A 27569-nucleotide genomic window follows, 5' to 3' on the forward strand; every position below is an offset into this window, starting at 1 on the left:
GCTTTTGGTGTGCAATGACCTTGAGTTTTGGAGTTGTAGTTCACCTACATCCAGAGAGCACTGTGAACTCAAACAATGATGGCTCTGAACCAAACTTTGCACGAATACTCAATCTACCCAAATGTGAACACTGGTGGAGTTTGGGGGAAACAGACCCTGACATTTGGGAGTTGTAGTTGCTGGGATTTATAGTTCACCTACAATCAAAGAGCATTCTGACCTGCACCAATGATGTAATCAAACCAAACTTGGCACATAGAACTCCCATGACCAACAGAAAATATTGGAAGCTTTTGGTGTGCAATGACCTTGAGTTTTGGAGTTGTAGTTCACCTACATCCAGAGAGCACTGTGAACTCAAACAATGGTATGGAGCAAACTTTGCACAAATACCCAGTATGCCCAAATGTGAACACTGGTGGAGTTTGGAGGAAACAGACCCTGACATTTGGGAGTTGCAGTTGCTGGGATTTATAGTTCACCTACAATCAAAGAGCATTCTGAACCCTACCAATAGAATTGGAGCAAACTTCCCACAAAGAACCCTTACGACTAATAGAAAATATTGTGTTTTCTGATGGCCTTTGGTGACCCCTCTGACACCCCCTCACGTCCCGACCCCCAGATTGAGAAACGCTGCTATAGGTGCTCGATGGCCATCTGCTGGGGGTTCTTTGATTGTGCCTTTTCACACAGCAGAAGGAGGTTGAACTGGATGGCTGGTAAGTTGATGTAGACTGAACTCATTTTTCTGGACCATATTGCTTCAGAGAGGCTTCCCCTGAGGCTGAGAGAGTGAGACTTCCCCAAGGTCAACCCATAGGTTTGGGTGGCTCAGCAGGGATGATTCAAAGCCAGGTCTCTTGGTAGTTTCAGTCTCTGTTCCATATTTATTAAACCTGCTTTGGAGATATTACTGTTCAAAATGCGAACACAAACACAGCACTTTTTGCCTTACCTTCAGTGGCTTTGCAGATGGCTGCAAGGGTATTCAGCACCTGGGGGAAGTTGTCTCCGGCGTAGAGATCATGTGCATCAAACAGCTGCGCAAAGAGACAAGGAAAAGCCCTGCGTCAGTCTTCACAGTGCACGGAAAAAGAGATCGGGAGAGAAGGACAAAGATAAGGCAAGCGGAGAGCTCAGATCAATGTATAGAAGAGGGTGAGTGGATGGACTGATTGGATATGTTAAGACTCAAAGCAGCTTGCAATATAATTTCAAGTACAACATCCAAAGCAATACGTTCAGCCAAGTCCTGGGCCTTCTCTGCCAAAGAATGCTTGTGCTTTACTGTACTAAATATCCCAGGATTCCATAGCATTAAGCCATGACAGTTAAAGAGGCATCAAACTGGATTCATTCAACAGTATAGATCAGTATTTCTCAACCTGGGGGTCGGGATCCCTGGGGGGGTCACCAGGGGGTTTCAGTGGGGTTGCCAAAGACCATTAGAAAACATATATTTCTGTTGGTCTTAGGAGTCCCTTTGGCAGAGAAGGCTGAAGATCTCTCCTCCTGCCCTTCTCTTCCTTTTTGGAAACAGACAGCAAATCCTCCTACCGAAAGCACTCCTCCACTGTGATTGGTCAGCCCCTCAGCCAACTGTGCTATAAAATTCAAAAGAGACATGCACAAGAACTGGAAAAAGGGAGAAATCACCAAAGAAGAATTCAAACAAATAGCCAACTCCTGTAGGAAAAAGGTTTAAAAGGCTAAAGCAAAAAATGAGCTCAGGCTTGCCAAGGACATTAAAAACAATAAAAAGGGGCTGTGACTGGCCAGTTCCTCAGCCAAGGGGAGGGCTGTTTCCGAGACTCCAAGCAAGGAGGGGAGAGCAGGCATGCTTTGCGTATGGCAGCATAGTACGCATGCATGCGTGAGGGAGAGCATGCAAGGCTGGAGGGAGGTTCATGCCAGCGAGTCCCTTCAAGGCATGAGGGTTCTGTTGGGAAGTTTGGCCCAATTCTATCATTGGTGGGATTCAGAATGCTCTTTGATTGTAGGTGAATCCCAGCAACTACTCACGGCACAATTGCAAACAGTACCAACAAAGAGAAAAAAATAGGACAAGTGCAAAGAAGCAAGAATGGATGTCCAAAGAACTTCTAACTGTGCTATAAGATTCAAAAGAGACATGCACAAGAAGTGGGAAAAGGGAGAAATCACCAAAGAAGAATTCAAACAAATAGCCAACTCCTGTAGGGAAAAGGTCCGCAAGGCTAAAGCACAAAATGAGCTCAGGCTTGCCAGGGACGTTAAAAACAATAAAAAGGGGCTGTGATTGGCCAGCTCCTCAGCCAAGGGGAGGGTTGTTTCTGAGACTCCAAGCAAGGAGGGGAGAGCAGACATGCTCTGCACATGGCAGCGTGGTACGCATGTGTGCGTGAGGGAGAGCATACAAGGCTGGAAGGAGGTTCATGCCAGTGAGTCCCTTCAAGGAATGAGGGTTCTGTTGGGAGATTTGGCCCAATTCTATCGTTGGTGGGATTCAGAATGCTCTTTGATTGTAGGTGAATCCCAGCAACTACTCAAGGCGCAATTGCAAACAGTACCAACAAAGAGAAAAAATAGGACAAGTGCAAAGAAGCGAGAATAGATGTCCAAAGAACTTCTAAATGTGCTATAAGATTCAAAAGAGACATGCACAAGAAGTGGGAAAAGGGAGAAATCACCAAAGAAGAATTCAAACAAATAGCCAACTCCTGTAGGGGAAAGGTCCGCAATGCTAAAGCACAAAATGAGCTCAGGCTTGCCAGGGACATTAAAAACAATAAAAAGGGGCTGTGATTGGCCAGCTCCTCAGCCAAGGGGAGGGTTGTTTCTGAGACTCCAAGCAAGGAGGGGAGAGTAGGCATGCTCTGCGCATGGCAGCGTGGTACGCATGTGTGCATGAGGGAGAGCATACAAGGCTGGAAGGAGGTTCATGCCAGTGAGTCCCTTCAAGGAATGAGGGTTCTGTTGGGAGGTTTGGCCCAATTCTATCGTTGGTGGGATTCAGAATGCTCTTTGATTGTAGGTGAATCCCAGCAACTACTCAAGGCGCAATTGCAAACAGGGCCAACACAGAGAAAAAATAGGACATGTGCAAAGAAGCCAGAATGGATGTCCAAAGAATTTCTAACTGTGCTAAGACTCAAAAGAGACATGCACAAGAAGTGGAAAAGGGGAGAAATCACCAAAGAAGAATTCAAATAAATAGCCAACCCCTGTAGGGAAAAGGTTCGCAAGGCTAAAGCATAAAATGAGCTCAGGCTTGCGCTACTGAGGGCCAGATTCAGTCCCTGGGGCTTGAGATGTCCCACTTTGGTTGCAAAAAAAAAAAGTCATGAAAGCAAGAAGCTGGCCCAGAAGTCTCTTGATTTGCAAAACAAAACTTGTGGGATAGAAACTTTCTCTCTCGAGTCAGCAGTTGTGCAGCCGAACCCATGAACTGCCAAACATCTCTTTGTGGTTTCTTTTGCAAAGAGCAAATGCCACATGGAGGCCTCTCAGCAGCGACACACATCCTGCAGAATGTGTCCCGATGCACATTCTCTCTGTCCCTCTTTAGCAACAACAGAGCTATAATTTAGACCGAAAAGGCAAGGGAGTCGTTTCCAGGGCCCTCCATCCGCTGCAGGGTCAGCCGTAAACTCATCCATGAATCACACAGCATGCGAACTGGGTAATTTGTGCTCTGCCTTCTCCTTGTCAGAAAAGGTTTGTTTCATTTAGAGCATCTGCTGAATCCACGCAGGCAATTTACAGTCCTGGACTTACCAGCTCAGGCACTCTGCGCATGCCTAATGCCCTGCAGTCTTTAGCTGGGAGGGAGCAATGCAATGCGACTGGCTGCAGTTATGAAAGTAATTTATCTCCCTTCCTCTTTTCCATGCTTTCAAGGATATACGACACAGGCGGCGACACATAAACATGGTCGTAAATATGAGTAACACCAATGAAGTCAAATTGGGGAAGTGATGAATTGAAAACCAAGAGATGAACAGAAAGAAAGCCAGGTTGATGTGAGTTTTCCAGGCTGTATGACCATGTTTCAGAAGCATTCTCTCCTGACATTTCACCCACATCTATGGCAGGCATCCTCAGAGGCAGGAGCCCATGGTGGCGCAGTGGGTTAAACCCCTGTGCTGGCAGGACCGAAGACCAACAGGTCGCAGGTTCGAATCCAGGGAGAGGCGGATGAGCTCCCTCTATCAGCTCCAGCTCCTCATGTGGGGACATGAGAGAAGCCTCCCACAAGGATGATAAAAACATCAACTCATCCAGGTGTCTCCTGGGCAACATCCTTGCAGACGGCCAATTCTCTCACGCCAGAAGCAATCTGCAGTTTCTCAGGTCGCTCCTGACACGACAATAATAATAATAATAATAATAATAATAATAATAATAATCCAGAGAGCACTGTGGACTCAAACAGTGATTGATCTGGACCAAACTTGGCATGAATACTCTATTATATATATATATAATCAGAGGCTGTGAGGTGTGTTGGAAACAAGGCAAGTGGGGTTTATATATCTGCAAAGTGACCAGGGTGGGAGAAAGAACTCTTGTCTTTTTGAGGCAAGTGTGAATTTTGCAATTCCTATTGCTGCTTTATTGCCCTGTCCCGAAAGCTTGGTCCCACAGCCAAGTTTTGACCATCCTTCTAAAGGACAGGAGGGATGGGGCCGACCTGATCTCACCAGGAAGGGAGTTCCATAGCTGGGGAGCAATCACCGAGAAGGCCCTGTCTCTCATCCCCACCAATCGCACCTGTGACAATGGCAGGAAGGAAAGCAGGGGCTCCCCAGAGGATTTTAATCTCCGTCATGGTTCATAGGGGGAGATGCGTTTGGACAGGTAATTTGGGCCGGGGCCGTTTAGGGCTTTATAGGCCAAAGCCAGCACTTTGAATTGTGCCTGGTAGCAAACTGGCAGCCAGTGGAGCTGGCGTAATATGGGAGTTGTGTGCTCCCTGAATGCCGCCCCAGTTATTAACATGGCTGCCTCTCGTTGGACTATTTGAAGCTTCCGAGCAGTCTTCAAAGGCAACCCCATGTAGAGTGCACTGCAGTAGTCTATCCTAGATGTAACAAGAGCGTGGACCACTGTGGCCAAGTTTAACTTCCCAAGGTACGGGCGCAACCGGAGCACAAGTTTTAATTGTGCGAACGCTCCCCTGGCCACTGCTGCAACCTGGGATTCCTGGCTCAGTGATGATTCCAGGAGAACTCCCAAGCTGCGAATCTGGGCCTTCAAGGGGAGTGTAACATGCCACATTATCACGGGGTGTCTGTGCCCTACACCACTGGAGAAATTACACTGCTTAGCCGGTATTGCACCACATGACATCCGCCGGGAAGTAGCAGCCAATAGTGAAAGGACCAAGGCAGAGACATCTCCAGCTCATTCCTTGTTTGGGTATCAGCCAGCACGTCAACGACTTAAATCTAGACATAGTTTTCTAAAATCTACAGAGACACTCGCTGAAACACCTCAGCAAGCAAGAGTCCAAAAGTGGCAGGCTCAAACCCAGAACCTCAATCAATGGCTGATACCAAATGAGAGACTCCCCTCTGGGCACACAGAAGACTGGGCGACTTGGAAGGCGCTGAACAGACTGTGCTCTGGCATCATGAGATGCAGAGCCAACCTTCAGAAATGGGGCCACAAAGTGGAATCCACGACATGCGAGTGTGGAGAAGAGCAAACCACTGACCACCTGCTGCAATGCAACCTGAGCCCTGCCACATGCATCATGGAGGATCTTCTTGCAGCAACACCAGAGGCACTCCAAGTGGCCAGCTACTGGTCAAAGGACATTTAATCAACTACCAAACTCACAAATTTTGTATTTTGTCTGTTTGTTTGCATTGTTCTGTTAGAAATGTAATATAATTGACTGGTTGCCCTGACACGACAAACAAACAAAGGGGAGTGTGACCCCGTCCAGCACAGGTTGTGACCCTATACCCTGTTCGGCCTTGCGAGTGACCAGGATTCAACTCGCCCTCATCCAGACCATCTCAGCAGTCAGGACTTGGACAGCCTCCTTCTAGTGGAAATTAGTGATAGAGTTGGACGTCATCTACGTAAAGATGGCATCGAACTCCAAAACTCCGGATGATCTCACCCAGCGGCTTCATGTAGATGTTAAACAACATGGGGAACAATATTGAGCCCTGTGGGACCCCACAGGACAATGGCTGTGGGGCCGAGTCGGACATCTTCTGGGTACGACCCTCCAGGAAGGACTGGAGCCACTGCAGAACCGGACCTCCAAGACCCATCCCTGCAAGGCGCCCCAGAAGGATACCGTGATCTAAGGTATCGAAGGCCGCTGAGAGGTCCAGGAGAACCAACAGGGACACACTCTCTCCGTTGAGCTCTCTGCGGAGATCATCCACTAAGGTGACCATGGCTGTCTCAGTTCCATGTCCCGGTCTGAAACCCGACTGCGACGGATCCAGATAATCAGTTTTGTCCAAGAATCCCTGGAGCTGCGAGGCAACCACACATTCCAAGACTTTGCCCAAAAAGGGGAGATTCAAAAACAATCACCACTCCAAAGGCCAGATAGGTAGGTAGTCCCCTGACATTAAGTCCAGTCATGTCGGACTCTGGGGTGTGGTGCTCATCTCCATTTCTAAGCTGAAGAGCCAGAGTTGTCCGTAGACACCTCCAAGGTCATGTGGCCGGCATGACTGCATGGAGCGCCGTTACCTTCCCGCCAGAGCGGTACCTATTGATCTACTCACATTTGCATGTTTTCGAACTGATAGGTTGGCAGAAGCTAGGGCTGACAGCGGAAGCTCACGCCGCTCCCCGGAATCGAACCTGTGACCTTTTGATCAACAAGCTCAGCAGCTCAGTGCTTTAACCCACTGCGCCACCGGGGGCTCATACTGGGATTTATAGTTCACCTAAAATCAAAGAGCATTCTAACTCCACCAAAAATGGAACGGAACCAAACTGGGCACACAGAACCCCATGATCAACAAAAAATACTGGAAGGATTTGGTGGGCATTGACCTTGACTTTTGGAGTTATAGTTTGCCTATATCCAGAGAGCACTGTGGACTCAAACAATGATAGATCTCGACCAAACTTGGCACGTATACTCAATATGCCCAAATGTGAACACTGGTGGAGCTTGGGGAAAATAGACCTTGATTTCTTGGGAGTTGTAGTTTGCGTATATCCAGAGAGCACTGTGGACTCAAACAATGATAGATTTCGACCAAACTTGGCACAAAAACTCAATATGCCCAAATGTGAACACTGGTGGAGCTTGGGGAAAATAGACCTTGATTTTTGGGAGTTGTAGTTTGCCTATATCCAGAGAGCACTGTGGCCTCAAACAATGATAGATCTCGACCAAACTTGGCACAAAAACTCAATATGCCCAAATGTGAACACTGGTGGAGCTTGGGGAAAGTAGACCTTGACTTTTGGGAGTTATAGTTGCTGGGATTTATAGTTCATTACAATCAAAGAACATTCTGAACTCCACCAACGATAGAATTGGCTCAAACTTCCCACATGCAGTACAAAACGTAATGGGTATTTTCCCCTGATACCAATGAGCGGGAAGATGCCCCGTGAGGAAGGTATGTCTTTAAAATCCTCCACATCGAGGCTGGTTCGGGCTTGAAAGGTTAAATCGTGCCCTGAGCGATTGCTCCACGCTGCTATAAAAATATCTCGTGGTTTTTTTCATCTCTCTTCCAGGTTTTCCAGCCAGAAATTTGCCACGGGGAGGTTTCTGGAACGGTTCCTACAGAGCGAGGATGGGCACGAGCCAGCTCACATGGCAGCATTTTCCCAGCCCTTTTCAAAAACTATTTTTACCCAACAGCTCCAGCCAACTTGGCTTTGGATGTGCCAGTTGAGGGATTCTGGGCACTGTCGTCCCAGGAGAGCAGGAATTTTGAACAGGAAAAACCTTGGGTTCCTGATATCTCCAAAACAGATTGGAAACGTTTTCTGAAACACTGCCAAGGAGACCAATTTCCCATGGCAGTGGCTCTGGAGGAGGCTTCACGTTGTAGTCTGAACTTCAGAGGAACTATCCAAGGTACTGAACCCAACAAGAAGGTTCAAATGCCTAGATCAGTGTTTCTCAACCTAGGGGTTGGGACCCTTGGGGGGGGGGTCATGAGGGGGTTTCAGAGGGGTCACCAAACACTATTAGAAAACATATACTGTATATACTTGAGTATAAGCCTAGTTTTTCAGCCCCTTTTTTAGGCTGAAAAAGCTCCCCTCGGCTTATACTCGAGTCAAGGTTATTTATTATTTTATTCTGTTATTTGTATTATTTTTATTTCATGTATTATTTTACTTTCTTTATTATTATTACATTTACAGTATTTTACCTTATTATTATTATTACATTTATTATACTTTATTATTATTGCATTTATTATTTTACTCAATTATTACATTTACTATTTTGCTCTATTATTACTGATAGTATTGCATTTCCATTATTTTACTCTATTGTTATTATTACATTTATTATACTTTATTATTATTGCATTTATTATTTTACTCAATTATTACATTCACTATTTTGCTCTCTTATTACTGTTATTATTGCATTTCCATTATTTTACTTTATTGATATTAGAATTAGATTTATTATAACTTATTATTATTGCATTTATTATTTTACTCAATTATTACATTCACTATTTTGCTCTATTATTACTGTTCTTATTGCATTTCCATTATTTTACTTTATTGTTATTATTATTACATTTATTATACTTTATTATTATTGCATTTATTATTTTACTCAATTATTAAATTCACTATTTTGCTCTATTATTACTGTTCTTATTGCATTTCCATCATTTTACTCTATTATTATTATTATTACATTTATTATACTTTATTATTATTGCATTTATTATTTTACTCTGTTATTACATTTATTATTTTGCTCTATTATTACCGTTATTATTGCATTTCCATTATTTTACTCTATTGTTATTATTATTACATTTATTATACTTTATTATTATTGCATTTATTATTTTACTCTATTATTACATTGATTATTTTGCTCTATTATTACCATTATTATTGCATTTCCATTATTTTACTCTATTGTTATTATTATTACATTATACTTTATTATTATTGCATTTATTATTTTACTCAATTATTACATTCACTATTTTGCTCTCTTATTACTGTTCTTATTGCATTTCCATTATTTTACTTTATTGTTATTATTATTATTACATGTATTATTTTATTATCTTTATTATTGTTGGAAGAATGTGCAAGTATATTTCCACTGAAGAAGGTTAAAATAATGATTTCATCAGAGTTGGCCAGTCTTATCTCAAATTATAGTTTTATATAAATATTCAAAAATATTTCACCTTCTGATGCCACAATTAATGTAATATTATTGGTATTTATTTTTATTTTGATATTTACCCGTAGCGACTGCATTTCCCACCCTCGGCTTATACTCGAGTCAATATGTTTTCCCAGTTTTTTGTGGTAAAATCAGGTGCCTCAGCTTATATTCGGGTCGGCTTATACTCGAGTATATATGGTATTTATGATGGTCTTAGGAACCCCTTTGGCAAAGATGGCTAAAGATCTCTCCACCTGCACTTCTTCTCCTTTTTGGAAACAGTCGGTGAATCCTCCCACCAAAAAGCCCTCCTTCACTCTCAGGTGGCCTCTCAACCAAGGGAAGAGCTTTTTCTTAGACTCCAAGCCAGGGTGGGAGAGCAGGCGTGCTCAGTACATGGCACATGTGCATGTGCTGGCAAAGGAGAGCATGTGAGGCTGGAGTGAGGCTTGCGCCAGCAAGTCCATTCAAAGCATGAGGGTTCTGTGTGGGAAGTTTGACCCAATTCTATCACTGGGGTTCAGAACTCTCTTTGATTGCAGGTGAACTATAAATCACAGCAACTAGAACTCCCAAATGTCAAGGTGTATTTCCCCCAAACTCCACTAGTGTTCACATTTTGCCCTATATTTGTTTGTTTATTTATTTACGACATTTATATGCCGCCCTTCTCACCCCGAAGGGAACTCAGAGCAGCTTACAAGATATATAAACATACAATATATTATATTATTCGCATAGTACAAAATCAGTTTTACATATTGCTATATTGCACTATACTAATTATATTGTAATGTTATTAGTAATATTACATGTAAATAAATATTATATATACCTATATATATAAAAATGCTCGGTGCATAATGAGTACCTTAAAAACAAACCAATGAACCAAATTTGGCAACAAAACATCTCACAACACAAGGAGTGACCATCACTCAAAAAATTATGATTTTGTCATTTGGGAGTTGTGGTTGATGGGATTTATAGTTCACTATAGTTTGCAGCTTCAAAGCCTGGGGGAATCATTTGTTGGGAGATGTTAGCTGGCCCTGGTTGATTTTTCTGTAACATGGCCATACAGCCTGAAAACTCACAGTAACCCAGTGATTCCGGCCACTTCGACAACACATTGAATCACACATCCTCCATATGTCAGAAATGGCCTGAAGGTGCACGACAACACAGCTGCTCAAAACTGATCTGGTTTCATTGGCAGGAAGACGTGAGGTTGATAGGACTTTGGCCAGCAAGCCATCACTGCTCTTGGATGCTCTGGAGCTTTGCCCACTTCTGTGGTTGCATTGTACAACGGATACAATTTGTCACCACTTGAACTGCCATGGTTCAGTGCTATGGAACCTCAGGAGTTGTAGTTTCCAGGCCGAAAACCTTGCAAAACTATGACGGACCTGGATGAAACTTGGCACTCCCTAAGACCAACAGAAAATGTTGGAGATGTTTGGGGGACATTGACCTTGATTTATGGTCGATATAGTTCACCTGCATTCAGAGAAACTATGACCCTCATCGACAATGAACTAGGACCAAACTTGGCATAGAGAACCCCCATGACCAACTGAACATACTACTGCAGTTTGTGGGAATTGACCTTGATTATAAGTTGTAGTTCACCCTTATTCAGAGAGCAATCCATTGAGCCGACGTTAGATCTGGACCAAACTTGACACACAGACCCAACATAGGCAACTGGGCATATAGGCAAGAGTTGGGGTGACTGCTCTGGGAATCTGGGAGTTGTAGTTCACCCTTATCCAGACAGCATTAAACCCAGCTGAAGATGGATCTCAACCAAACTTGACACACAGACCCAACATAGGCAACTGGGCATATAGGCAAGAGTTGGGGGTGACTGCTCTGGGAATATGGGAGTTGTAGTTCACCCTTATCCAGACAGCATTAAACCCAGCTGAAGATGGATCTGGACCAAACTTGACACACAGACCCAACATGGCCAACTAGGCATATAGGCAAGAGTTGGGGGTGACTGCTCTGGGAATGTGGGAGTTGTAGTTCACCCTTATCCAGACAGCATTAAACCCAGCTGAAGATGGATCTCGACCAAACTTGACACACAGACCCAACATAGCTGACTGGGCATATAGGCAAGAGGTGGGGGGTGACTGCTCTGGGAATCTGTGAGTTGTAGTTCACCTGCATCCAGAGAGCACTAAACCCAGCCGACGATGGATCTGGACCAAATTAAAGTGATATTACTGATCACCCCAAAATAAACAATGCATTCTTCTAATAACCTGGGTACCACTGGGTCCCCAAGATAGTGTGTGTGTATGAAAATACGTATGTATGTATGTTTCTATCTATTTTCTAAGATGGCACCCACTTTCAGAGAGCCCTGCAAACAACGAATCGGGACCAAACTTGGCACACAGACCCAACATACCCAACTTTAATCGTTGGCAGTGTTTGGGGTGGGGGGGCAGATCTGGGATGATGGGAGCAGGGGTGGCTCAACCATTACGCAAAGTAAGCATTTGCAGTATAGTTGATTTTGCCCAGGGGCGCTCTTGAGGCGCTCTTGGGGGAAAATAGACCTTGACATATGCGAGTTGTAGTTACTGGTGTGTATAGTTCACCTAAAATCAAAGAGCATTCTGAACTCCACCAATGATGGAATTGAACCAAATATGGCACACAGAACTCCCACGACGAACAGAAAATATATATCAATGATTGGTTTTGGGGACAAAATATTGTTTGCTTACCGTTGACAATTACCTAGGGCCACCTCTGGATGGGAGTTGTAGTGAACCACTCATCAAATCCAAAAACAAGCAAAGATTTCTCCTAGTATCACAAATGACCTAACCCAGGCATTGCTGGATATCTAAGTTAGTAAACAATGTCTTGTACAACAGAGAATGCCTCTTCGAAAACAGTGTTAGCAAGGATTTGATTCAGGCACAACGGCACACATATAGGCACCAGATCTCATCTGATTTTGGAAGCTAAGCAGAGTCAGTTCTAGTTGTACTTGGATGGCAGAACGTCAATGAACACTGGGCGTTCTAGCCTCCATTTCAGAGGAAGGAACTGGCCAAACCACCTCTTGAGGAACCCTTGCCTAAGAAAACCCTACGAAATCCATGCAGTTGCCATAACACAACAGAAAGGCGTGCACTGACACTGACATACATGATTCCTTGATTAAGCGAGGTGCCTTTTTAATCTAAGTTGGGATCATGTGACCCATATTGTAGGATTGCAAGTCCCAACATTCCCTATCTGGCTGGGTGTTGGCAGTTCAACAACTACCACTAGGTTGCAGATTTCGCACTCTGGATCAAAATGTTTCCCAAACAAGCCATGAGAGTCAAGACAAGGATCCACCCAGAGGAAAAGTGTTCTTGCCAGACATCAAGGGAACCACTGACCACAGAGGGAAGCTGATGAGGAAACACAACATCCAAACTATCTACAGACCCACTGTTCTGTCGCCGCTGGACCTGAAATGAAGTGTCTTTAAGAGAGGATGTATGGCTTGGATCCAGCCTTTAGAGAAATTTCCCTTATTAAACAGTCTTTATGAGGCTTGAGCTTAAATATAACAGTCTTTTATTGATCAACAAACAGGAATTGTAAAACTTTCTTAACAATCTCTTGGCTCTTGCAATCTTGTTCACAGGGAACAGGCACCATCTTCAAAAACCTTGTTTAAAGGAAAATTCCCCTTTCTAGCTCCTCCCAGGCTGCTGTGAACCTAAACCTTATTGATGTGGATTCACTACTGGGCTGAACTACGTCTCAACGCCGAGCGAACCTATCAAAAGGCTTGTAATCACTTAGCTCAGTGGTTCTCAACCTTCCTAATGCTGCGACCCTTTAATACAGCACCTCATATTGTGGTGACCCCCAACCATAAAATAATTATCGTTGCTACTTCCTAACGGTAATTGTGTTATGAATCATAATAAAAATATCTGAAATGCAAGATGAATTTTCATTCACTAGACCAAATTTGGCACAAATACCCAATAATGGAGCTCCATGCAGTCATGTCGGCCTTGGAGGTGTCTATGGACAACACCAGCTCTTCGGCCTAGAAATTGAGCACCAACCCCCAGTCTTGGACATGACCGGATTTAATGTCAGGGGAAAACTTTTACCTTACCTTACCCAATATGCCAAATTTCAATACTGTTGGGGTTGGAAGGGTTGGAAGGAGAATTGATTTTGTCAATTGGGAGTTGTAGTTACTGGGATTTATAGTTCACCTACAATCAAAGAGCATTGTGAACCGCACCAATGATGGAATTGATCAAAACTTGGCGTATAGAACTCCATGACCAAGAGAAAATACTGGAAGTGTTTGGCAGGATTGACCTTGAGTTTTGGAGTTGTAGTTCATCTGCATCCAGAGAGCACTGTGGACTCAAACAATGATAGATCTGGACCAAATTTGGCATGAATATGCAATGTGCCCAAATGTGAACACCGGTGGATTTTGGGGAAAATGGTCCTTGACATTTTGAGAGCTGTAGTTGCTGGGATTTATAGTTCACCTACAATCAAAGAGCATTCTGAACCCCACCAATGACAGAATTGGGCCAAACTTCCCACATAGAACCCCCATGACCAACAGAAAATACTGTGTTTTCTGGTGGTCTTTGGTGACCCCTCTGACACACCTTCATGACCCCTCCAGGGGTCCCGACCCCCAGGTTGAGAAACACTGTTCTAAACCATCTCTTGGCTCTTGCAATCTTGTTCACAGGGAACAGGCACTATCTTCAAAAACCTTGTTTACAGGAAAATTCCCCTTTCTAGCTCCTCCCAGGCTGCTGTGAACCTAAACCTTATTGATGTGGATTCACTACCGGGCTGAACTACGTCTCAATGCCGAGCGAACCTATCAAAAGGCTTGTAATCACTTAGCTGCTTTGATGGTTAGAGCTGTTATTCCCTCCGGAATTCCTCAGGGCTGTAAGGCTGTTTCCCAGGAATCTTCAGATGCTCTCAAGACTGTTCTCCCCCAGAAAGTCTTAAGGGACGAAGACTTTGCACAGGAGGACGTCTGTATACATCCTCTGCATTGACTTCCTTTTCTGAGACTAACTGAAAAATGGCCCCTTCCTTCCAAAAATCCCAGGGGGGGGGGGGACCAGGGATCCTAACTATTATTAACAGGTGGCTTGCCCTATGAATGCAGCCAAAGGAAGCCACCTATTTGCAAAGTCCCTGCAACTTAGGACTATGAACAAACACTCAGTGCAAAGCACACAATTGGAGCCCCTGGAACAGCCGTTCCAGAACACCCACCAAGGAAATCCAACAAAAGCTACGTTCAGCAAAGGACAAGAGGGATCCTCTCACTTCTGCAGGAGTCTACCGTGTACCATGCAGCTGTGGACAAGTCTACAGAGGGACCACCAAACGCAGCAGCATTGACCAAACACGAATCAAGGAACACGAAAGGCATTGCAGACAACTTCAACCAGAGAAGTCAGCCATAGCAGAGCACCTGATGAACCAACCTGGACACAGCATATTATTTGAGAACACAGAAATGCTGGACCACTCTCATAACCACCATGTCAGACTACACAGAGACGCCACTGAAATCCACAAGCAAGTGGACAATTTCAACAGAAAGGAGGAAACCATGAAGATGAACAAAATCTGGCTACCAGTATTTAAAAAAACTCTAAAATTACAACAGCAAAACAGCAGAGGGAAAACAATCTGGGACATCTAATAACCTCTCAACAAAAGATTGCCCCAGGCACTGCCAGGCCATAATAATAATAATAATAATAATAATAATAATAATCCTTTATTTGTACCCCGCTACCATCTCCCGAAGGACTCGGTGTTTCTTACATGAGGCCGAGCCCAAAAACAACAATAAAACAACAACAATAATACAGCAAAATAAAGCAAAAACAAGCAATAACATTAACAACACACAATGACACAGTTAAAAACAATGGCCGGGCCAAATGTAATAATTAAAATTAAAATTAAAAAGTGCTGAGCATGACAGGTGGGTTGTTTGAAGGGGGGTGGGCATGCAGATATCCTAGATCTCTGAATAAAGTGCGTTGGGACATAATGCTAGGAGTTTCCTTATTCTGGAAAGGCACACTGGAACATCCATGTTTTCAAGCTCCTCCTAAAGATTACTAGTGACGGGGCCTGCCTGATATCCTTAGGGAGAGAGTTCCAGAGTCGAGGGGCCACCACTGAGAAAGCCTTATCCCTTGTCCCCACCAATCGCGCCTGCGATGCCGGTGGGATCGTAAGCAGGACCTCTCCAGATGATCGAAGGGAACGTGTGGGTTCGTACACTGAAATGCAGTCATGAATCATTTAGGGCTTTGTAGGTAAGCACGTGCACCTTGAATTGGGGCTGGAAAATGAATGGCAGCCATCAAGGTGGTCAGTTGAAACATTCACACCTAGCTCCAGCAGACAAGAGTTCTTTGTCTCACCCTGGTCATTCCACAGATATATAAACCCCTTTTCCTAGTTCCAACAGACCTCACTACCTCTGAGGATGCTTGCCATAGATTCAGGCGAAACGTCAGGAGAGAATGCCTCTAAAACATGACCATATAGCCTGAAAAAACCTACAACAACCCAGTTTTCCAAACCATTTTTATTTTGTTCGACGAGGCAGTGCAACCATGTCAACCTAAGAACAAAATGTGAAACTGAAGACTGAAACTTAAGACAGATCGGTTCAAAGGCACCAGGAGGATTGCAAGGAGGAGGAGGAGGAGGCAAGAGTATCTGGTGATCTTGTAGGTGAAATATCACAACCCCCAACTTGTTTTACTCTATAACTTCATGCTAAAGGTATATCATTATTTTTTTGAGTAATGAAACAGAAGATAGGATTTTAGCAAGAAGAGAGGAAAAAAACACTATTTTGCTGTCTCTGGATGGAAAGGTGAAAGGGGATGCAGAACAGGAATGGCAGGTGATGTGGATATAATGCAGGCATGGGACAACTTGGGCCCTCGGGGTGTTTTGGACTTCAGCTCCCACAATTTCTAACAGCCTCAGGGCCTTTCCTTTCCCCCCTCCGCTGTTTAACCTGCTGCACCACCAGGGGGCCTGCAACGATGACAACAACAACAACAACAACAACAACAACAACAACAAATCCAGTCCCTGAAATCTAGTCATTGACCAACATGGTCAGAATCTTCGCGCTGACATCAGTATTGAGTTCGGCCTAGACCAGTGTTTCTCAACCTGGGGGTCGGGACCCCTGTGGGGGTCACGAGGGCGTATCAGAGGGGTCGCCAAAGACAATTAGAAAACACAGTATTTTCTGTTGGTCATGGGGGTTCTGTGTGGGAAGTTTGGCACAATTCTATCGTTGCTGGGGTTCAGAATGCTCTTTGATTGTAGGTGAACTATAAATCCCAGCAACTACAGCTCCCACATGTCAAGGTCTATTTTTTCCAAACTCCACCAGGGTTCACATTTGGGCATATTGAGTATCCGTGCCAAGTTTGGTCTTGATCCATCATTGTTTGAGTCCACAGTGCTCTCTGGATGTAGGTGAACTACAACTCCCAAACTCAAGGTCCATGCCCACCAAACCCTTCCAATATTTTCTATTGGTCATGGGAGTTGTGTATGCCAAGTTTGGTTCCATTTCATCATTGGTGGAGTTCAGAATGCTTTTTGATTGTGGGTGGACTATCAATCGCAGCAACTACAACTCCCAAAATCAATTCGTCTGAACCCCACCAGTATTCAAATTTGGTCGTATTGGGTATTTGTGCCTAATTTGGTCCAGTGAATGAAAATACATCCTGCATATCAGATATTTACATTACAGTTCATAACAGTAGCAACAGTTGTGAATTAGCAACAAAAAATAATTTTATGGTTGGGGGTCACCACAACATGAGGAACTGTATTAAGGGGTTGCAGCATTAGGAAGGTTGAGAAACACTGGCCTAGACAAATGTGCTATAGTGGCATTAAAGAAAGGGGAAATTACAGCAAGGGCACAGAGATGCCAAATGGCCAAACCATAAAAGACTATCAGCCTGAAGCTTAAAAATATCTGGGCATACTACAGTTGGACAATATCAAGCCTGGGCATGTGAAATAGGTGGTCAGCAAAGAATATGGCCAAAGAGTCAGAAAGGTTTTGAAGAGCAAATTAAATGGCAGAGGCTATCATTGCCTGGGCCATCCCCATCATTAGATACACTGTTGGAATTGTGAACTGGACACACACAGAGCTGGATGATCTGGACAGAAAAACAAGAAAACTGATGACAATCCACTCCTCCTGACATCTGCATAGTGATGTCAACAGACTTGACCTGCCCAGAAAATCAGGAGGCAGAGAGAGGGCTTCTGCAAGTGACACAAACGGTAGAAGAAGAGAAACACCACTGGCAGATGATGGGAAAGGCAGTCCAGAACCAACAATGAGGGAAGTCAATAGTAGTAAACTGCTTCAAGTGCAAAAGACAAAGAGTGAATATCATAAAAACACAATCCAGAGCAGAAGAGAAAACTGGCCAAAGAAGGCTCTCCATGGACAGTTTCTGGGAAACATTGAGAACCAAATTGACAAAGAAAAAACATGGCTGTGGCTCATAAGTGGAACTTGGAAAAAGGAGACAAAGGAGGGCCTGATTCTGGCACCCCAAGAACAAGCCATTAGAACCAAGGCCATCAGAGCCAGAATTGAAAAGTCGGTAAAAGATCCCAAGTGTAGACTCTGCAAGGAAACAGATGAAACAATAGATCACATCCTCAGCTGCTGCAAGAAAATCGCGCAGACAGACTACAAGCAGAGGCACAACACCGTTGCTCAGATGATTCATTGGAACTTGTGCCACAAATACCATCTGCCTGCAACAAAGAACTGGTGGGATCATAAGCTGGAAAACGTTACAGAGAATGAACACGTCAAGCCACTCTCGGACTTCTGAATTCAGACAGACAAGAGTTTTGGAGCACAATACTCCTGACCTCACAGTTGTGTTAAAAAACAAAGTATGGGTCATTGATGTTGCAATCCCAGGGGACAGCAGGATTGAAGAGAAACAACTGGAAAAGCTGTCACGATATGAGGATTTAAAGATCGAACTGCAAAGACTCTGGCACAAGTCAGTCAATGTGGTCCCAGCGATGATCGGCACACTGGGTGCAGTGCCTAAAGACCTTGGCCTGCACTTAAACACAATGGGCACTGACAAGATTAGCATCTGCCAGCTGCAGAAGGCCACCTTACTGGGATCTGTACACATTATTCACCGATACATCACACAGTCCTAGACACTTGGGAAGTGTCCGACGTGTGATCCAATACAACAGCCAGCAGAGTGTCTGCGGTGGATTCATCTTGTTATGTTTCAAATAATAATTATAATAATATAATAATAATAATAGAAGGAAAAGCTGACAAAGGAAAAGACTTGGTTATGGCTCACAAATGGAACCCTGAAGAAGGAGACAGAAGGCTGATTCTTGCAGTCCTGGAGCAAGCCATTAGAACAAATGCAATTAAGACCAGGATCGAAAAATCAGCTGATGACCCAAAATGCAGATTGTGCAAGGAAGCTGATTGAAACCTGAACATAAGGAAGAACTTCCTGACTGTGAGAGCCATTCAGCAGTGGAACTCTCTGCCCCGGAGTGTGGTGGAGGCTCCTTCTTTGGAAGCTTTTAAACAGAGGCTGGATGGCCATCTGTCGGGAGTGCTTTGAATGCAATTTTCCTGCTTCTTGGCAGGGGGTTGGACTGGATGGCCCATGAGGTCTCTTCCAACTCTATGATTCTATTATTCTATATATCTCTCATTTGCTGTGTCATACTTCGTTTTTGTGTCAGATTTATTTATAACCCACCCTTTCTTCCTGAGGAGACTGTAGTATGTTATCCTCAATTTGATTTTGTTGTCTGCTGCTTTGCGATCTTGGGATGTAGGGAGGCATTCAGTGTTTTCATAAATGGTTGCATTGTTGCTGTGTGCCTTCAAGACATTTCTGTCATATGATGGCCCTGTCATGGGGCGTCCTTGGCATAATTGGTTCATAGAGTGTTGCCTTTGAGGTTGAGAGAGTGTGACTTGCTCAGGGTTCCATGGCTGAGTTGGATTTGAGCCCTGCCCAATGCTCAAACCACCATGCCCTGCTGACTCTCATTACAATGTGACATTATAGCAGGCATGGGCAAACTTGGGCCCTCCAGGTGTTTTGGACTTCAACTCCCACAATTTCTCACAGCCTCAGGCCCTTTCCTTTCCTTCCCCTCAGCTGCTTAAGCAGTTCGAAAACATGCAAATGTGAGTAGATCACATGTGGCGCTCCATGCTCCATGCAGTCATGCCAGCCACATGATCTTAGAGGAGTCTATGGACAACGCCGGCTCTTCAGCTTAGAAATGGAGATAAGCACCAACCCCCAGAGTTGGACTCAACTAGACTTAATGTCAGGGGGAAACCTTTACCTTTACTAACAATACAGTAAATAAATAATTACTGTATATATTCGAGTATAAACCTAGTTTTTCAGACCTATTTTTTAGGCTGAAAAAGTCCCCCTCTGCTTATACTCGAGTCAAGGTTATTTATTATTTTACTGTGTTATAAATACATAATAAATGCATTATTATATTATTATTATTATTATTATTATTATTACATTTATTATTTTACTTTATTGTTGTTATTATTGCATTTATTATTTTACCCTATTTATTATTATTGTTAATATTACATTTCCATTCTTATTATTATTATTACCTATATTATATTATATTATATATCTCATATATTTATATTTTATATATTTTATAACATATTATATTATATTATATTATTATTTTATATTATATTATTATTACCTTTATTATTTTAATCTATTTATTATTATTTTTACCTTTATTATATTATATTATTATATTTTATATATTTTATTATATTATATTATTATATTATTATATTATTATTTTATATTATTATTACCTTTATTATTTTAATCTATTTATTTTTATTGTTAATATTACATTTCCATTATTAGTATTATTATTACCTTTATTATATTATATTATATTATTATATATATCTTATATATTTTATTATATTTTATATATTTTATTATATATTATATTGTATTATATATTATATTATATTATATTATATTATATTATATTATATTATATTATATTATAGGAGCCCCCGGTGGTGCAGTGGGTTAATCCCCTGTGCCGGCAGGACTGAAGACCGACAGGTCGCAGGTTCGAATCCGGGGAGAGCATGGATGAGCTCCCTCTGTCAGCTCCAGCTGCTCATGCGGGGACATGAGAGAAACCTCCCAGAAGGATGATAAAAACATCAAATCATCCGAGCGTCCCTTGGGCAACATCCTTGCAGACGGCCAATTCTCTCACATCAGAAGCAATTTGAAGTTTCTCAGGTTGTTCCTGACACAACAAAAAAAATATTATATTATATTATATTATATTATATTATATTATTATTATTACCTTTATTATTTTAATCTATTTATTATTATTATTATATTTATTATATTATATAATATTATATTTTATATATTTTATATATTTATATTTTAAATATTTTATTATACTTTACATTATAATATTATATTATATTATAATTTTATATTATATTATTATTACCTTTATTATTTTAATCTATTTATTTTTATTGGAAGGATACACAAGCACATTTACACTGAAGAAGGTCAGAATGATTTAATCAGAGTTGGGCAGTCTTATCTTAAATATTCAAAAACATTTCACCTCTTGATGACTCAATTAATGTAATTTTATTCGTATCTATTTTTATTTTGAAATTTACCAGTAGCTGCTCCATTTCCCACCCTCAGCTTATACTTGAGACAATCAATTTTCCCAGTTTTTTGTGGTAAAATTAGGTGCCTCGGCTTATATTCGGGTCGGCTTATACTCGAGTATATACGGTAGGTAGCAGGGAAAACCTTTACCTTTACCTGACAGGTCTTCTTTGGCCTTCTTGGCTACAGAGTGCTGATGCCTCACTAAACTACAACCCCTGGGATTACTTGGTATGGAGTTATGGCAGCTCAAGAGGTGTCAAGCTGGATTAATTCCACAGTGTAGATCAGGCCTGGACACACTTTGGCCCTCCAGACAGGGGCGGCTCATCCATTACGCAAAGTAAGCGGTCACAGTAAACTTATTTTTGCCAGGGGCGCAGAGGTGCCTCTGTAAATGCCCCTCGACCGCCACTTGAGGAGCGCCCCCTCAGCTCACAACAGCCCTAGCAGTCCGGGGGAAGCCTCAGCAACCTATTACGCAAAGTAAGCATTTGCAGTATAGTTGATTTTGCCCAGGGGCGCTCTTGAGGCACTTTTGGGGGAAAATAGACCTTGACATATGCAAGTTGTAGTTACGGGGATGCATAGTTCACCTACAATCAAAGAGCATTCTGAAGTCCACCAATGATGGAATTGAACCAAATATGGCAAATAGAACTCCCACGACGAACAGAAAATATATATCAGTGATTGGTTGGGGGGGGGGGGGGCGCTAAAATACTTTTTTCTTACCATTGAAAATTACCAAGGACCGCCTCTGCATGGAATTATGGCAGGTCAGGAGGTGTCAAACTGGATTAATTCCACAGTGTAGATCAGGCCTGTACAAATTTTAGCCCTCCGGATGTTCTGGACTTCAACTCCCACAATTCCTAACAGCCTACCGGCGTAGATGCACTCTAAACTTCACTGCGCATAGAGAGAGAGAGAAAAAGTATGGGGAAGGTGTGGGTTGATCCCAAAACAGACTATAACCAGAGACGGCTCATCCATTACACAAAGTAAGCGGTCACAGAACACTCTTTTCAGGAGAAGAGGTGACTTTTGGTGCACACACCAGGGTCTTCAGGCACGCCTCCGGACCCAAAGCGGGCCAGGCAAAGGAGCAAGTGCGGCAAGTGTAGTTACTGGGATGTATAGTTCACCTACAATCAAAGAGCATTCTGAACTCCACCAATGATGGAATTGAACCAAATATGGCACACAGAACTCCCACGACGAACAGAATATATATATCAGTGATTGGTTGGGGGGGGGGGGGGGGCACCAAAATATTTTTTGCTTACCGTTGAAAATTACCTAGGACCGCCTCTGCATGGAATTATGGCAGGTCAGGCGGTGTCAAACTGGATTAATTCCACAGTATAGATCAGGCCTGTACAAACCTTGGCCCTCCAGATGTTCTGGACTTTAATTCCCACAATTCCTAACAGCCTAGTGGCGTAGATGCACTCTAAACTTCACTGCGCAGAGAGAGAGAGAAAAAGTATGGAGAAGGTGTGGGTCGATCCCAAAACAGACTATAACCAGAGACGGCTCGTCCATTACGCGAAGTAAGGGGTCGCAGAACACTTTTTTTGCCAGGGGCACAGAGGCGCCTCTGTAAATGCCCCTCGACCACCACTTGAGGAACGCCCCCTCAGCTCACAACAGCCCCAGCAGTCCGGGGGGAGCCTCGGCCTTCCTCCCTCGCTGCCGGGCAATCCTCTTCCCAAAGGGGCCGGGCCCTTGAGCCTCGCCTCGCCCCTCTCGTTCCTGTTCCACCTGGCCACCAGGTGCGCGAGCAGAGCCGGTGCTCAATCGTTCTCTGCGTTCGATCCCTTCCCCATGACCGGCTCCCTTTCCCGATCCCCCAGAGCTCCACCCGCCTCCTCTCCTCTCCCCAATCCGCGGGTGGGCCAAGGGGCGGAGCCGCCGTTCCTGGCCCGCTTTGGGTCCAGAGTCATGTCTGAAGACCTCAGCGTGCGCACCAAAAGCCGCCTCTTCTCCTGACTTTCTCTTCAGCCATTGGGACCGAGAGAGAGAGAGAGAGAGAGACCCTCCGGCTGGAGGTATCTCCCACCTCCGCTCCCTCCTTTGTTTTTGCATCTACCTTCACTGGCGTAGATGCACTCTAAACTTCACTGCACAGAGAGAGAGAGAGAAAGTATGGGGAAAGTGTGGGTCGATCCCAAAACAGACTATAATTATGGCAAATCAAGCGGTGTCAAACTGGATTAATTCCACAGTATAGATCAGGCCTGTACAAACTTTGGCCCTCCAGATGTTCTGGACTTCAACTCCCACAATTCCTAACAGCCTGCTGGCGTAGATGCACTCTAAACTTCACTGTGCAGAGAGAGAGAGAGAGAGAGAGAAAGTATGGGGAAGGTGTGGGTCAATCCCAAAACAGACTATAACCAGAGGCGGCTCGTCCATTACGCGAAATAAGCGTTCGCAAAACACTTTTTTTTGCCAGGGGGGCAGAGGTGCCTCTGTAAATGCCCCTCGACTACCACTTGAGGAGCGCCCCCTCAGCTCACAACAGCCCTAGCAGTCCGGGGGGAGCTTCGGCTTTCTTCCCTCGCTGCCGGGCGATCCTCTTCCCAAAGGGGCCGGGCCCTTGAGCCTATATCAGTGATTGGTTGGGGGGGGGGCACCAAAATACTATTTGCTTACCATTGAAAATTACCTATGGCCGCCTCTGCATGGAATTATGGCAGGTCAGGTGGTGTCAAACTGGATTAATTCCACAGTGTAGATCAGGCCTGTACAAACTTTGGCCCTCCAGATGTTCTGGACTTCAACTCCCACAATTCCTAACAGCCTACTGGCGTAGATGCACTCTAAACTTCACTGTGCAGAGAGAGGGAAAAAGACTCAAGTATGGGGAAGGTGTGGGTCATCCCAAAACAGACTATAACACTGTGGAATGAATAGGGTGGAATGACAGTGGCTCAATGCTATGGAATCCCAGGAATTATAGTTTGGGGAGGTGCCAGCTTTCTTTGGCAGGGGAGAGGGAAGACCTTGTGAAACTACAACTCCCATAATTCCATAACACTGAGCCGTAGCAGCTCAAGTGGTGTCACAAGGCGTCAAAACCACAGCAGGGGGGTTCCCCAGAAACGTTTGGATTAGGGGAGCAAAAAGGCGCAGGAGGAAAAACTGAGGTTGGAGAGGGGCGCATTGGAGAGGCACAAGAGCGGCTCAGGAAGGGCACAAGAGGTCCAAAGAGTGGGGGGATCTGGGGGAGGAGGGTCAGATGGATCCAGTGGATGGGGGGTCAAAATGGGGGTCAAAAACAAAAGACTTGGAGACAAGAAGGGAGCCCCAAAGGGAAAGCGTCTCCGGGTTGGCGCGGTGCGTAAAAGCGCGACTCTCTTTTACGCACGGGGTTTCTCCTCTTTTGGGGACCAAAAAACCCACGGATTTGGACCAAGGGGTCGCAGAAAGGGTCCCAGAAGCCACCCCACTGAGGCTGGAGTGGAGAAGAAAGGAAAAAGGGTATGGACAAGGGGAGAAATGGAGAAGAAGCAGGGAGAAAGAAGAAGGAGATGAGGCTCTCCTTACCAGGGCGCAGGCTCTTCTTCTCCTTCTCCTTTTCTTCCTCCTCCTCCTCCTCCGCGTCCCATGGCAGGAAGGGGGCGAGAAGCTTGGAAGGAGACCCACGCAGGAGTGGAGTGGCCGAGGGCCCGGGTTGGGAGCCTCTGACCCGGAGCCGGATCGCGCGAGAAGGGGAAGTGACAGGCAGCGGCTGCCTGCAAAGGCTGCAAGGCTGGCGAGGTTGGGGCTCCGGAGCGCCTCCCCTCTCCGCCACGCTGGGAGTTCCCTGGGGCTCAAAGGGAAGGAAAGAAGGAAGGAGAGGAAGGAGAGGAAAGAGGAGGGAGCACGGCCGGGGAAGACACCCTCTCCATCCTTGGTCGTTCCGCAAATCCTTCTCATCCCACGGAAACTCCGAGAAAGTGCTTTCCTGGTTCTCTTTGGATGACATTCGATGAAATTCCCAGACAATAGGGAATCACCTCTCAACAAAAGATTGCCCCAGTTCAGACCTCTCCATTTCATAGAATCATAGAATCAAAGAGTTGGAAGAGACCTCATGGGCCATCCAGTCCAACCCCATTCTGCCAAGAAGCAGGAATATTGCATTCAAATCACCCCTGACAGATGGCCATCCAGCCTCTGCTTAAAAGTTTCCAAATAGGGAGCCCCCACCACACTCCAGAGCAGAGAGTTCCACTGCTGAATGGCTCTCCCAGTCAGGAAGTTATAGAATCATAGAATCAAAGAGTTGGAAGAGACCTCATGGGCCATCCAGTCCAACCCCATTCTGCCAAGAAGCAGGAATATTGCATTCAAATCACCCCTGACAGATGGCCATCCAGCCTCTGCTTAAAAGCTTCCAAAGAAGGAGCCTCCACCACACTCCAGGCAATTGGGAATCACCTCTCAACAAAAGATTGCCCCAGTTCAGACCTCTCCATTTCATAGAATCATAGAATCATAGAATCAAAGAGTTGGAAGAGACCTCATGGGCCATCCAGTCCAACCCCATTCTGCCAAGAAGCAGGAATATTGCATTCAAATCACCCCTGACAGATGGCCATCCAGCCTCTGCTTAAAAGCTTCCAAAGAGGGAGCCTCCACCACACTCCGGGGCAGAGAGTTCCACTGCTGAACGGCTCTCACAGTCAGGAAGTTCTTCCTCATGTTCAGATGGAATCTCCTCTCTTGTAGTTTGAAGCCATTGTTCCGCGTCCTAGTCTCCAAGGAAGCAGAAAACAAGCTTGCTCCCTCCTCCCTGTGGCTTCCTCTCACATATTTATACATGGCTATCATATCCCCTCTCAGCCTTCTCTTCTTCAGGCTAAACATGCCCAGCTCCTTAAGCCGCTCCTCATAGGGCTTGTTCTCCAGACCTTTTATCATTTTAGTCGCTCTCCTCTGGACACATTCCAGCTTGTCAATATCTCTCTTGAATTGTGGTGCCCAGAATTGGACACAATATTCCAGATGTGGTCTAACCAAGGCAGAATAGAGGGGTAGCATTACTTCCTTAGATCTAGACACTAGGCTCCTCTTGATGCAGGCCAAAATCCCATTGGCTTTTTTTGCCGCCACATCACATTGTTGGCTCATGTTTAACTTGTTGTCCACGAGGACTCCAAGATCTTTTTCACACGTACTGCTCTCGAGCCAGGCGTCCCCCATTCTGTATCTTTGCATTTCATTTTTTCTGCTATATTTGTATCCCGCAACCAGAGGCAGCCCTAGGTAATTTTCAAAGGTAAGTGTAAAGAGGTTGTTAAACTGCTGCCACCAATTGTAAAGAAGACCGTATTAATGCCACCGAATGCCACCAAATGTGAAGGTGCGAGTGGTAAAACACCCACTGCCACCTAATCTATGAGGGAAGCCGGGCAACGATCAATATCAGCCTAGGAACTATTTTATAAAGGGACTGTTTCTGGCTGACTTTGTTATTGCAGGCTGTTCAACTTAGAAGAAACTGTATCAGGCAAGGCTTGAGGAGAACAGTAACAAGTTTATTTTAACAGCAGTATAATAAGTTTAACTGTTTCTTCAAAAGAGGCACAAATCTTGATGGTTACAATAGTAATGTTTCATGAGTAATCTCAGGCACAGTCTTCAAGAAGTTTCTTTAAGCAGATGTAACCCTTCTGGACAACTGCCCTAATATAACAACTAAGCTAAAAGGCTTATTTTCACAGAATTCCCTATAGCACACTGGCTACAGACACATTCCCTGAATCTCCACCTAGAGACTCAGTGTTCTCTCAGTAGCTCTCCGGCCACTGACTAACTCCCTGTTTCTCCCACTAGAGAAATCAGGCCCTTCCTGTAGCTCACCGGCTTACAACTACATTCCCTGAATCTCCACCCTGAGACTCAGTGTTCTCTCAGTAGCTCTCCGGCCACTGACTAACTCCCTGTTTCTCCCACTAGAGAAATCAGGCCCTTCCTGTAGCTCACCGGCTTACAACTACATTCCCTGAATCTCCACTCTGAGACTCAGTGTTCTCTCAGTAGCTCTCCGGCCACTGACTGATTTTTTAAAACACAGCTGCCTCATGAAGAGGCAGTTGGCTCCGCCCCTGTTGCTATGGCAACTCAGCTAACACCAAGCCACCCTCTCCCACAAAACATAATCTCCCATACTTACCATCCCTAAGCCACTGTCCAAACTACACATAACCAAAGAAATAAAACTTACACATCGTCACAGTAAGCAAACAGTATTTTGGCGCCCCCCCCCCAACCAATCATTGATATATATCAGAGTTTCTCAACCTGGGGGTCGGGACCCCTGGGGGGGTCACGAGAGGGTGTCAGAGGGGTCGCCAAAGTCCATCAGAAAACACAGT

The 27569-nt window shown here is 44.4% G+C and overlaps 1 protein-coding gene across 3 annotated transcripts in view; it reads right to left on the bottom strand.

Annotated features, from left to right (window-relative positions):
• ARHGEF6 (Rac/Cdc42 guanine nucleotide exchange factor 6) overlaps window positions 1–27569 on the bottom strand; it is a 118958-nt gene that overhangs the window by 69027 nt on the left and 22362 nt on the right. Inside the window, exons 1-2 of one of the 3 annotated variants that reach the window (XM_067471649.1) lie at window positions 24754–25012; window positions 959–1043 (exon numbers count right to left, since the gene is read on the bottom strand). Coding sequence is in view for 1 of the 3 variants with exons in the window: in XM_060756427.2 (XP_060612410.2) it covers window positions 959–1043 (85 nt within the window). In the remaining 2 variants the exon portion in view is untranslated. Of the gene's footprint in view, window positions 1–958; window positions 1044–24753; window positions 25013–27569 lie in introns of those variants that run through there. The other 2 variants (XM_067471650.1, XM_060756427.2) reach the window with 2 other exon arrangements.

The sequence above is a fragment of the Anolis sagrei genome, chromosome 10, assembly GCF_037176765.1.
Source record: "Anolis sagrei isolate rAnoSag1 chromosome 10, rAnoSag1.mat, whole genome shotgun sequence".
NCBI classification, from domain to species: Eukaryota; Metazoa; Chordata; class Lepidosauria; order Squamata; family Dactyloidae; genus Anolis; species Anolis sagrei.